At 50.9% G+C, this 13,510-nt stretch overlaps 1 protein-coding gene across 4 annotated transcripts; it reads left to right on the top strand.

Moving 5' to 3' along the window:
• The first annotated feature begins 530 nt into the window (after window positions 1-530).
• On the top strand, window positions 531-12,644 carry FAM83H (family with sequence similarity 83 member H). Of its 4 annotated transcripts, XM_042839483.1 has the most exons (7): window positions 531-883; window positions 3,900-4,562; window positions 4,671-4,888; window positions 6,283-6,743; window positions 7,860-8,024; window positions 8,349-8,473; window positions 9,771-12,644. In XM_042839483.1, exons 4-7 carry the CDS (start codon window positions 6,297-6,299, stop codon window positions 12,433-12,435), a joined length of 3,402 nt encoding a protein of 1,133 aa, XP_042695417.1. In that variant the 5' UTR covers window positions 531-883; window positions 3,900-4,562; window positions 4,671-4,888; window positions 6,283-6,296; the 3' UTR covers window positions 12,436-12,644. The 4 variants fall into 4 exon arrangements, with proteins under 4 accessions (XP_042695417.1, XP_042695416.1, XP_042695418.1 ...); XM_042839482.1 differs by having other exon boundaries at window positions 3,900-4,888; XM_042839484.1 differs by lacking the exons at window positions 3,900-4,562; window positions 4,671-4,888 and adding an exon at window positions 1,355-1,489.
• The last annotated feature ends 866 nt before the right edge of the window (window positions 12,645-13,510 follow it).

Below are 13,510 nucleotides of genomic sequence, written 5' to 3'. Positions count from 1 at the left end.
AGTGCAGTGAGCTCTGCCCTGAGCTCCTCTTCTCCAGGCTGAACATTCCCAGCTCCTTCAGCCTCTCCTCATCAGCCCTGTGCTCCAGACCCCTCACCATTTCATTGCCCTCCTATGAACACGTTCCAGGGCCTCAATATCTTTCCTGCAGTGAGGGGCCCAAAACTGGACACAGCACTCATAGAATCATAGAATCACCAAGGTTGGAAAAGACCTAAAAGATCACCCAGTCCAACCGTTCGCTTATTCCCAATAGCTCCTACTAAACCATGTCCCTCAACACAACATCCAGCCTTTCCTTGAACACCCCCAGGGTCGGTGACTCCATCACCTCCCTGGGCAGTCCGTTCCAGTGCCTGACCACCCTTTCTGACAAGTAATACTTCCTCAATCGAGGAGTCGAGGTGCGGCCTCACCAGAGCTGAGTACAGGGGAACAATCACCTCTCTGCTCCTGCGTGCAACACTGTTTCTGATGCAAAAAAGCATTCATAGCAGAGGATCCATTACTTCTGTTGTGTTTGTTGTTTGTTTTTTTTTTTTCTCCACAGTTCTCAGACTTGTGCCTCTGCTTTTGAAGATACCGGCAGCACCTGAAGGACGCTCGGAGCTGAATGGCAGAGCCTTAGCAGGCAGGCACAGCAATGGCACGCTCGGCAGACGGCGGCTGCTCCGCACGCAGGGTCTGATGGTGCTTCCTCAGCACTGCCTTCCGAGAAGGAGCTGCCTGGAAGAGGACGCGGCATCTCCCTCCCCACTTCTCACCCCATAGCCCAGCAGGGTGACGGTGCAGATTTTCCAGCCCGGTTACTCGGCCGCAGGACCGGAGTTCGGTGCGATCCAGTTCGGGTGTTTGCTGCAGCCCTCTGGCTCTGTTTTCACAGGTAAAGGTGACGTGGGGGAACCGCCTCCCTTCCTCCCCGGCCCCACCTCAGCCCCACAGCTCCCATCCCTGAGGTCAGCACCGATCTGCCTGCCCTGCTGCCGGGGGGGGGGGGGGTGATGCCGTGTGCTGAGCAGCAGGACGGCCGATGGCCGCTCGACGTCCCAGACTGTGCTGACAAACCTGCTCGCTGCCTGCCCTGCGGCCGCACCGCACCCTGGGCCCAGCCCACAGAGCCCAGCAGGCACCCCGTGGCTTTCCCAGCCTAAGCTGACACTCCTTAAAGTGCACGCAGAGAAATGACAGCTTCCAACACGTATGTGCGGAGCCAACGCCCTCCTGCAAGGCTGTTTTTGCTGCGGCAGCACAACTGGGTGCAGATGTCTGTCCCTGTTTGTCTCATCAGCCTCCTTCCAAACCCTCCTGGGCTGCTGTCCTACCTCAGCTGTGATCTCTGTATTCAATCCCACAGGAATTCCTCCAGCTCTGTGTTTGGCTTAAGCCAAAGACTTAAAGAAGAACATGAATACGATTTTGCATTTTCAGAAATGCACTTCTTCAGTTGTTCACTTCTTGCTGTTTCATATTGGCAACCAGAAGGCCTGAGGTGACTTCAGCGGCTTCCTCCATTGCAAACACAGCCCTGCTCAGCCTTCCTTTATTTCCTGCCCTGCCTTTCCAGCCACAGATGGTTAGAGAGTGGGAAAGGGTTCTGACAAAGCATTGCCTGTCCTTCCTGCTCACAGCTGCCTCCTCAGGCACTTCTTGTTGCCCACCAGAGATACAGGGGCCCCGCGAATCTTAGTGCTGACCAGTATAGACACTTGGAGAAAGCAGGCAGTTTCCCTCATAGAATGGCCTGGGTTGCACAGGAGCTCAGCGCTCACCTGGTTGCAACCCCTGCTGTGTGCAGGTCGCCAACCAGCAGCCCAGGCTGCCCAGAGCCACATCCAGCCTGGCCTCCAATGCCTGCAGGGATGGGGCATCCACAACAGAATCACAGAATGGCCCAGGTTGGAAGGGACCTCAAGGATCCCTGTAGACGGGGCCTCACAAGAGCTGTCTAGAGGGGAACAAACACCTGACAATCATCTTTCTGTCCCTCTGGCCACCCCTTTTTCAGTGCAGCACAGAACACGGTTGGCCTTCCGGACTGCAGGCGCTCACTGCTGGCTCACATCCAGCTTCCCGTCCACCAGGACCCCCAGTCGTTCCCTGCAGGGTGGCTCTCAGGAAGAGGAGCATGTCCTTTTCATGGGGCATGACTCTTTTCAGTGGTGAGTGGAGACAGGACAAGGGGAAACGGCCAGAAACTGCAGCATAGGAAGTTCTGCACCAATGTGTGAAGGAACTTCTGTACAGTGAGGTGATGGAGCACTGGAACAGGCTGCAGGGAGGTGGTGGAGTCTCCTGCTCTGGAGATGTTCAAGACCTGCCTGGATGCCGACCTGTGCAACCTGGTGTAGGAACTGCTTGGGCAGGAGGTTGGACTCGATGAGCTCTGGAGCTCCCTTCCAACCCCTACAATTCTGTGATTCTGTCCTTTTGTCCAGCTGTCGGCACTCTCTCCCCTCCCCAGACTGCAACTATTCAGCTGGCATCCCCTCATCCAGGCAGCATTGCCGTCTCCTGCTGCCATTGCCCCCTCCTTACCCCCCCCCCACTGCCACTTCAGCCACTGCAGCACCAGCATCGATACCACGCTTACAGCCAAACCGTGTGCCATCGTCATCCTTCATCCTCACCTGGATATTTGTTTCCCTGCCTCATGTACCCATTTCCCCCTGCACGGATGTCCAGCAGTGCTTATCAGCTTGAGCTTCACGCAGCGGCTGCTGTGATGCACACATGGCTCACCGGTGAGCTGACCTCCTTATGGAAGTGCCAACTTACACACCCACCGTTTATGAGAGGCAGAATTGCTAATAGCAGCGGCTCGCGATTTGCATGGGGATGAATCCAACTGTTTTTTTCGCTCTGCAGTTTAGTCATTAGTGGGAATTTAGTTTGGAAAAGACCTGTCTGAAACTATTTTATTCATTAATTAGTTCTTGACTCAGAGACACTTGGCCTTTGTCAGCAATCGGGAACTGTAAATCCTGGTGAAATGTGAGTTGCATTGGGATGAGACTCAGAGGTGTAGGTAGACCCATACGTGCGTTCAGTGTAGCTGGGTGCTGCGTTGAAGTGAAAACAGTTCTTCATCCTAGGATGCAGTGATGCTGGAAGTGACAGAACAGCCAAAGCCAGACGAGAAGCAGTGCCTCCCATCAGACTGACGGTCAGAGGCTGAGATGAGTGCTGTGGTCCTTTTCAATCCAGGCCGTTCTGTGGTTCTATGATATCAATTTGGTATTTCCTTACCAAGTGTGGCGAGCAGGGATGCATAGGGAAGAGTGGCAATACTTCCCCAGAGATTCTTGTGCTCTGCAGCGATACCTTTAATGGCTTCAGAGGATTTTCTTTCCATCTGTGGAGGTGCCCACTTGCTTTCTGAACGCTTGCAATGTATCAGTAGCTAAAGCATCCTTTGGGAAGGCATTCTGCGCAGGAAGAGCTTGAGAAAGCTTTCCTGCTGTCCAGTCTGAAACCCACTGCCTGCTCGTTTCATTTGAAACGAGCTTTCAGAACCTTTCAGTTCTTGTAAGGAGAAAACAGCCATCTGTCCTGCTCACACTGTATGGACCTCTTCTCCAGGCTAAAGATTTGTACTTGGCGTTCATAACAGCCTTCTTAGATGTGAGGATGAGCCTTTCACATTTGCAGCATGTCCAGGTTTAAGTTCCCTCTAAACCCGTATTCTTTAATAAATAAAGTTTCAGATTAGCTGACATTTCTCCTTTTAATATCCATTTTTTTGCCTTCTTGGTTTATGACAGCACTGAAATATTCATTGCCATAATACAGAATTAAGGTTGCTCGATCGCTTTATCAGCATTCAATTCTCCTTGCCATTTTTACTGTCAAGTCAATATCGTGAGGCTCCTCTGTTTTCTCTGCCTCCTTTGTCTTCGCAGTTTCCGTTCAGCTCAAGCCAGCATTACCAGGCATTTCACCTGCACGACTGTCCCCCCTTTATGGATTATTCTGGATAGGTTGGACAGCGTGGCCTCCAGCACAGCCCAGGACTCCTGCGGAGCTGCGGAGCTCCAGGGGGCGCGGGGTCCTGCGTGACGTCCCAGCAGAATGGGGTGACTGAGGATTTTGTGTCACCAAAGTGGGGAATGTCAAAGAAGAGAAGAAAAGTGAGGATGGTGCTGTATGAAGTGTTTGTGATTCCATTGCTTTGATGTTGTGGGCTGGTTTGGGAAGTCTGTGAATCCAGGAAAGGCCTTCAGTCCAAGAAAGCCGTTGAACCCTGAGAGCATTTCCTTGAAATGAGGGGTTGAGACACTTTAGCACAGCCAAGAGCGGGTGAGGAGACCTGAGCACAGCAAAAGGGAGGTATGTAGTGCTCCCCATTTTACAGGACGGTCCTGAAGCCTCTTTCTCTTCCTCCCGCAACCACGGCAATCATTTCTGTATTGAATGCTACCGAAAACAGGAGCTCCTTCCACCCTCTGTGCTCAGCATCCCTATGAAGGCAGCTTGACGCAAGCGGTCAAGGACTGCCAAGCTCTTTTCTTCTAACAACGAGGAAGGCTCTGTGGATGTCAGTGATGGAAGCATTATAGTGCAGGGTAGGAAGCCAGAGAGCTTTGGAGCTCTCTTCAGATCAGCGGGATCCCGTTACGTGAGTTGCTTTTCTGCCACGATCAACTTTCCTTTCAAAATCTGCTTAAAATCAGGTTTGCCTCGAGTCTGGAGCAATAGCTTCCCTGCAGGCCTCACACCAAATCAATCAGCCTGGGTTTTCCCAACCTCAACTCCAGGAGAATGGAGAAGAATCCTGCCCTTGCCTTTATTTCTTCATGGCTCTCATGAGAACTCGTGAGCACACAGCAGTGTGGTGCCCTTAAACTTGCCTGCATTCCACTTATGGCCGTGCTTCTCTTCCCACACTGAGGTGATGTTAAAACAGTTTCTAAGGATTCGGTGGGGGCATTTGTAGACCTGCACGTGCGTTTGCACTGCCTACTCTATTATGCACAGTCATTTTTTAATTATTATCATTATTATTATTTTGCATTTGGAAATGAGCTTCAGTGGCGTTCAGATAATAACCAGCAGCACAGTTTTTTCAGAAAAAAAAAAAAATTAGAAGATTAAAATAAAAGACAAATGTTAGCTTAGCTTTGAGCAATCTCTGGCCTGGATGCCCACGCATCGTTTTTGTTCATCACTGCAATGCCCTCATTGATTTGTTTCTGATTTTGCCCCCAAATATATCCATATCCATCTGTATCCATAATCCCAGATACGGATACAGATTGGAAGAAGAACTCCTCGAGAGTAGCCCTGCTGAGAAGGACTGAGAGGTCCTGGCAGATAAAAAAGTGAGCCAGCCTTGTGTGCCTGCATCCTGGAAGGTCGATAATATCCCAGGCTGCATCAGAAAAGTGGCCAGCAGAGCAAAGGAGGTGACGGTGCCTCTCTGCTCTGCCCTCCTGAGGCCCCAGATGGAGGATTGCATCCAGGTCTGAGGTCCCCAAAATAGGAAAGATAAGGAGGTTTTGGAGAGGGTCCAGAGGAGGGCCACAAAGGTGGTCAGAGGGCTGGAGCACCTCTACTGTGATGACAGTCTGAAGGAAATGGGCTTGTACCTGGTGTAGGGAACTGCTTTGGTGGGGGAGTTGGACTCGATGGTCTCTGGAGGTCCTTTCCAACCCCTGTGATTCTGTGAGTCTGTGATTCAGTGATTCTGTGATTGTACAGCCTGGAGAAGAGAAGGCTGCGGGGTGACCTCACTATGGCCTTTCAGTATGTTGAGGGAGATCATAAACAAGAGCTTTATACAAGGGTAGATAGTGACAGGACAAGAGAGAATGGTTTTAAACTGAAGGAAGGAAGATTTAGGGTAGGTGTTGGGGAATTTTTTCACTGAGGTGTTGAGGTGCTGGAACAGATTGCCCAGAGGCTACGGATGCCCCATCCATCCCTGGAGGTGTTCAAGGCCGGGTTCATGGGGCTGGATGGGGTTGGATGGGGCTGGACGGGGTTGATGGGGTTGATGGGGTTGGATGGGGTTGGATGGGGCTGGATGGGGTTGATGGGGTTGGATGGGGTCCTGGGCACCCTGTGCTACTATTTGATCTAGTGGTTGGCAATCCTGCCTGTGGCAGCAAGGCTGGAACCTGATGATCCCTGAGCTCCCTTCCGATTCCCCAGCATTCTCTTCTCTTCTGATTTTGCCATTGTGGCCCCTGAGCTTTCACCATTTGTGAGGACGGTTGTGTCACTGAAGTGGGCCTGCTGCCGTGGCTCTGACCATTGTCACTGTTGGCTCTTCTCTTCCTACAGCTCTCCCTACCCCCATGGCTCGCCGATCTCAAAGCTCCTCGCAGGGGGACAACCCGCTTGACCCTAACTACCTTCCCCCCCACTACAAGGAGTATTACCGCCTGGCTCTGGATATACTCACCGAAGAGGGCAAAGAAAGTTACGAACGCTTTCTGGCAGAGGAGGCAGCCCCCGATTTCCTTTGCAACTCGGAGGTGGATCACATCTTACAGAACCTTCAGAAGCCCCAGTATGCCAATCAGGAAGGTAACACAGACACGGCGGGGGACAACGATGTGGATGGATCCTCCGGGACGTACTGGCCCATGAACTCAGACCTCGCCGTTCCGGAGCTCGACCTGGGCTGGCCCATGGTCTTTGGGTTCAGGGGAACAGAAGTAACAACCCTGGTGCAACCGCCGCCCCCCGACAACCCCAGCATCAAGGAAGAGGCTCGCAGGATGATTCGAGCTGCTCAGCAGGTGAGACGTCAGGGAGTCTGAGAGCAGAGAGAGACCGTAAGCATGTGAGAGGACGCATCGTATCCTCTGCTGGGCTCCTTAATGTTCTCTGGGACCTGACAGAGAAGGAGGTTGGTTCTGAAGCTGTTTATTTCATCAAAGCTGGCCTCTGTTCTCTGGGCTCGAGAAGAACTGTGTAAGGCCACAGTGAAGTACACCAAGAGTTCAGAGAATCACAGAGCAGCCGAGGTCAGAAAGGGGCCTCTGGAGCTCGTCCAGTCCAGCCTCTCTGCTCAGTCAGAGTCAATTAGAGAAGGTTACTGAGGGCTTTTCCTCCAGTGTCTCCAGGAGTGGAGGCTGCTGTCTTTCTGGGCACCCTGTTGCTAATCTTTCGTCACCCTTGCAGTAAGAAGTTTCTCTTCTGTCCAAGTGCAACGTCCCACCTTTCAATGTGTGCCCATTGTGGCTTTTCAGTGGGTAACGCTGAGATGAGTTTCGCTGCATCTTCATTACTCCTTCCCACCAGGGAGTATTGTTATATGCTGATAAGAGCTGGGGAGAACAGGGAAATCCTACAGAGCTTTGAACCACGGGATCATTTCAGGTAGTTGTGGAGAGATGAGGGGTTTCCCTCCGGATTAAGCAGCCCCGGATCCCCCAGCTGACACTCGTATGCCTTGTTTTCTGGAGCTACTGTCAAAGCTGCAATTAAAAGCTACTTCAGAAGGTACTGGCGACATCTAGAGGCGGTTCTGCAGTGGCTGACTCAACGTTGGCCAGGAATGTATTTAAAAATGACAAATGTGCTGGAGGGAGTGAGGGGGTAGAGGCCAGGCAGGTCAGTGATACCTGCCACTGTGGTTCTGTGACCAAAAAATGCCTGCTGTGAGCACTGGGCTAATGAGGAATAAGGGAATGATCAGCGACAGTGAGGATCCTCGCTCACTTTGCAGCTCACGTCCACGATGCGCGCGTCAGATAGGAAACCTATTTCCAGTTCTGGAGCCCACTGAATAGGAAATTGAAATGGAGTCAGTTTAACAGTGCAGCTTTGGAATGCTGTGTGCTGGGGAACACGAGCAGGGCGGCCGCAGGCAGGCACAGATCTCTGAAGACTTCCCTGTGTTCTTTTCCTAGGTGGTAGCCATAGTCATGGACATTTTCACTGACGTGGATCTGCTGTTTGAAGTGCTGGATGCTGCTGCTCGCAGAGTCCCCGTGTACATCTTGCTCGATGAAATGAACTCTCAGCTTTTCCTTGATACAGCTGCTAAATGCAGAGTCAATCTGAACTATGTGGAGGTGAGCAAACCAAAGACCAACCCGACCCGCAATTCCCATCCTGAGAGAGGTACCTCTAGGGCACGTTGGGCTGTTCTTACAGTAAGAACCTGAGAAAGGGGAAACCAGGGCCAGAGAAGAGAGAAATACACATGTGAAGCCAGGAGACCTGGCACAGTGTAGGCCTGAAGGCAAAGGACACTCTGATAAAAAGGGTGGCTTATCCACTGCGCACGCAGACAGAACGGCTAGTGCTGGAGTGGAAGAATGGCGGCAGGAGGGACGTTAAGAGAGTAAGGGGAAAAAAGAGGGGAAGGGGAAGTAACAGCCTTGTCTGGTTTGCAGTTCCTAAGGGTGAGAACAGTTTCTGGCCCAACCTACTACTGCCGCACGGGGATGTCTTTCAAAGGACACGTGAAGGAGAAATTCCTCCTGGTGGACTGCATGGTGGTGCTGAGTGGCAACTACAGGTGAGAAGCCCTGTGCTGCTAATCATAGAATCACAGAATCACAGAATTGTAGGGGTTGGAAGGGAGCTGCAGAGCTCATGGAGTCCAACCCCCTGCCAAAGCCGTTCCTACAGCAGGTCGCACAGGTCGGCATCCAGGTCTGGAACATCTGCAGAGCAGGAGACTCCACCACCTCCATGGGCAGCCTGCTGCAGTGAACAGTGGGACCATAGAGACACGTTGGGACCCATAGAGACACGTTGGGACCCATTGGGACCCATAGAGACCCATAGAGACCCATTGGGACCCATAGAGACACATTGGGAACCATAGAGACACATTGGGACCCATAGAGACACATTGGGAACCATAGAGACATGTGGGGACCCATAGAGACACGTTGGGACCCATAGAGACACATTTGGACCCATAGAGACACGTTGGGACCCATAGAGACACATTGGGACCCATAGAGACACGTTGGGACCCATAGAGACACATTTGGACCCATAGAGACACATTGTGACCCATAGAGACACGTTGGGACCCATAGAGACACACTGGGACCCATAGAGACACGTTGGGACCCATAGAGACACACTGGGACCCACAGACTCCCCCCCTCCCTGCACCCTGTTCCATTGCTCCTCCCCTCACTGCACAGCCGTTCCTTCGCACATTGCTGCACAACTTCCTATGCTGCATTTCCGGCCGTTTCCCCTCGTCCTGCCTCCACTCCCCACTGAACAGAGTCCGGCCTCGCCATGCTGCCCCCCACACCGGTGTCACTGAATAATAGACTGTTTGTTTGCTGGGTAATGCAGTTTCAGCTGCTCCGAGCGAGGAAGTGTTAAACCCAACTCAAAAGAAGTGTCACCAAACCTAACCAAACAACCCGGTCCAAACCAGAACAGTTAAAAGAGACCCAGGAGTATGTGTTTATGTTTCAAGTGCAAGTTAGATGTATGGAATTACCCATTTCCCATGTTTTCTTTATTAATGACTATACTATGCTCATAGGATCATAGAATCCTAGAATCATAGAATCCTAGAATGGCCTGGGTTGAAAAGGACCATAATGATAATTCAGTTCCAACCCCCTGCTGTGTGCAGGTCGCCAACCTGCAGCCCAGGCTGCCCAGAGCCACATCCAGCCTGGCCTCCAATGCCTGCAGGGATGGGGCATCCACAGCCTCCTTGGGCAACCTGTGCCAGTGCTGAAAGTCAGGATGAATTTCTTCAGACGAGCAAACGGTGGAACACGGAGTAGTGCAGCGCAGTTTCTTGATGCTGACACTATCTTTGCTTCTCTTTGTAGTTTCATGTGGTCTTTTGAGAAGATTCACAGGAGCATTGCACACATCTTCCAGGGCGAGCTGGTGGCCAGCTTCGATGAAGAGTTCCGAATTTTGTTCGCACAGTCAGAACCTCTCGTTCCTCCAGCCAACGTCTTGGCAAAGGCAGAGAACCCCTTTGCCATGACTCCCTTCGGCAACAACATGCCGTTCTTTCCTAAAAAAGCACCCCTCATGTTCCAGAGGGACGACAACCTTTTTCCCTCCTTCATGGACAGAGTTGATCCAGACCGGTACTTCCTGTCCAACTTCCGGCGCGATGATTTGTTGCGCCATACCGTGGAGGGGTCAGCCATGCGAATGTACAAAAAGGTGGAGATGGAGAATGCTCAGATGGATCCCGTCAGGGGTTTTCTCCGTTCCAAGCAGCTGGAGTTGGATGCTTTTAAGAGACACAGTTTTGCAGAAGGAACGTTTGAAAATTTTGCTTCTTCTAAGCAATATGCCAGGCAGATGTTCATGAACAACATGGACGAATTTAAAATCCAGTCCAGTCATTTTCAGAAGGATCAGTTCTACCAGTACCAGTTTGAACACCCCCACCTTTCTGGCAGACCCCAGGGATTCTTTGACAGAATACGAGGTGGGAGGCCAGGATTCAATGAATTGGAAGAGGGAGGGCCTCTTCCCTATGGAGAGGGACCCAGATACCCCGAACTTGAATCCGGTTTCCCACAGGAGGGTTTCCCCTTAAGGCTGGATTACGTGCCTTCGAATTCTTCCAGGGAAGTGAGACATGGCTCTGATCAGCTGAACCCTGCAGGCAACGGCCCGATGGGAATGATGCTGAGACGGCAGAATATAGGACAGAAGTTTATTTGCCAGACTTCTCCTACGCAGAAGCAAAGCCTGGAACAGCGCCTGTTCTTACAAGACAAAGACGAGGACCAAGATCAGGACAAGAACACTCAGGAAAATAGAACAGGTTTACGCAACTGGAGGATTTCTTCGTACCTCAGCGCGTACCAGTCGGAACCAGAAGAAGGTCTCCCGATGCCCATGGAATCGGAAGCCTATAATGATGTTCTTGGGGATCCCCTCGCAAAGCACCCCACTGACCTCATCCCAGCATTCAAATCCCCCGTGTCTTTTAATAGCAAGTCACTGGGGGTTGAAAACGCCAAAGAATTTGCGGATCCTGAAAGAGGAGGTGAAGAAACACCTCTGATGAAACAAGACGCCTTTAGGTCCAGAATAAATCCCTTGATCCAGAGGAGCTCCAGACTCAGGTCCTCTCTGATTTTCAACGCTGCCAAGTTAGATCAGCCTAACGCAACAGTAGAGAAGGTTCAGATGATCCACAAGGAACAAGTGTCCAACGAACTGACAAAGGACAATGAAACCATAAAGACGGCCACCTCGTCGAAAGTGGCGGAACTTTTAGAGAAGTACAAAGCTGTGGGCAAAGACGCCGAGCGAGCTACAGTCACTCACACCAAAGCCGTTTCCAGTTTTCTCCAGGAGGAATCACAGAACACGGAGAAGAAATGTACCAAATCCGTGCAATACAAGATTCTGGAGAGTAGAGTATTGGAGTCCAAAGACTCCTGCAGTACTTACAAGATGCACGGAGAGACTGACAGAGCGTTTGGAATGGCTTCGTCGGCGCCGCAGCTCATTGATGCTTTGGGTAAAGATCCCTTAGCACACCTGGGCGCTAAAGTGGACAAACTGTCATCTCGGTTTTACCCTATAGAGAATAAACCCGCTCTTCCAGAAAAGGAGAGCCTTATATTTGTAGGAGATACTCAGAAATTGGCTCTTCCAGAAAAGAAGGAACGAGTGACGTTCAAGGAAGACGCTGAAAAATTGGTCAGTGCAGAACTGAAGAAACCACAGGGGAGGACGGGCACCACATCAGTCATCGAAAACCTGTCTAAAGGTCCAGGATCTGACAGCTCCCTCAATAAATCCGAGGAAGAGTGCTCAAAACAGGAACAAAACACGATGGAGTTTTTAAGGAAAGGATCCCTGCGGCTGAAGCAGTTTCTGAACCCGAAAGGTGAAAAGAAACTGGAGGAGGAACCCAGTTGCGAGGTCGGAAAGTCTGACAAACAGCCCATGGGTCTCAAAAGATCTTCCATAGGCGACTGTCAGGAAATGGTGGTGGAGGAAGAAAAAAACCATAAATTTGCAACGCCGCTTCCTCCCAAAAGCAGCCAACCGACGCAGGGCCGATTTCCTTCATCCACAGCCAACATTCTGTACAGCAGCAATCTCCGTGATGACACCAAGGTGATTTTGGAACAAATCTCTGCCAACAGCCAGAAGAACAGAGCTGAACTGGCCAAGCAGCTGCCATCCACCAGCAATCCCGACCTTTCTAAGTCAACTATGAGCTTGGAAAGGAAAGCCGAGAAGGAGAAAAGCTGCAACATCCACAGGTCGGAGAGCTTTGGGAGCCAGAAGCGAAACGTTCAGCGGCAGCCGTCGGAGGACAGAGACACGCTGCTGAAAAAGATGGAGAACATGCGGAAGGAAAAGAGGGTGTACAGCAGGTTTGAGGTCTTCTGCAAAAAGGATGAGCATACGAGTCAGAGCGAGGAGGAGTACGACGCGGACGCCAAGGACAAGAAGATGGGAAAGTTCATGCCCAAAATCCTGGGGACCTTCAAGACCAAAAAATGATCATAGGAGCGCTGTTTAATTCCGTATCGTCACTGACTGGCAAAGCCGATGAGGGAGAAACACGTTTATGACGGCTGCGAAGCTCTTCGAGGTTGGCAAGCGGGATGTGTTCAGCATGACTCCTATGGCACAGATGGCCCCCTGGAGTCGTGTGGTAACAGGAAACCTTGTTACAGTATATTTAAAATAAAATTATTAAATTGCCAAGACGCTTACAATAATGATGTCTCTTTATCTAACGGCCAGGGAGTCTTCCCAGTGGTCAGGAAAAGTAATTCCACTTGCAGTAAGGAGAGAAAAAGCAAAAAAAGAAAAAGAAAAACCAGTGCTTGAGTTGAGTCAGTGAAAGCAAAGCACATATGTTGTTTCTCAGGTGCAGGTTTCGTTACTTTGCATCGATGGCCGAGCTGATTTGGGAGCTCCCTTCTTGAAGAATGGCAGAGAAAAATACACGAGTGATTTTTTTTTCCCTTAGGTGTGACTGTGGTCTGGTCAGCCCAGTTTTCCTGCTTACTGCTTTCTCAGCCTGTTGGTTAAGTGTTGTTATTGGTTTGTTTTCTTGTGTGTAATGGAAGTATTGCATTGGAGACCGAGCTGAGAATAGCAGCTGCACGGCCGTAAAAGAGGAAAGTGTTGATTAATTAATGGAGAAGGAGATGATTTCAGAATCATCATCGCGCTTTTCATCTGAGTGGAGAATTTAAGCCATTATAGTTAAGTAGTGATTTATGTAATCCTGATCCATGAGTGGAGAATTGCTGTGAAATTCCACTAAGTTCGTTGAACGAAGTGGGGGAGGGCTGTTAGCATCTTTGGTCCAAGATCAGAAGTGCTTTACTCACAGCTTCCTTGCAGGGCCTTGGTATCAAGCTGAGCACGCAGTATTGAGCACAGCCCGGATCAGTCAGCGATTGCAATTACAAACCAAGAGGTTTGTGCTGACGCGCTGTGTCGCGCCGTCGTGATGGACAGAAGGGCCAGGAAGCAATTGGACACACGGCTCGAGTTTCCTCTTCCTCAGCTTGGGCTGTTCCCACTTGGTGTCCCCTAGGATTGCCAAACTGGGATCTGACTT

This window comes from Centrocercus urophasianus, unplaced genomic scaffold (assembly GCF_019232065.1).
Source record: "Centrocercus urophasianus isolate 14NV4802_14NV808 unplaced genomic scaffold, USGS_Curo_1.0 seq_946, whole genome shotgun sequence".
NCBI lineage: Eukaryota > Metazoa > Chordata > Aves > Galliformes > Phasianidae > Centrocercus > Centrocercus urophasianus.
The sequence above is the reverse complement of the archived record's forward strand: the minus strand, read 5'-3'. Positions and strand labels throughout refer to the sequence as shown.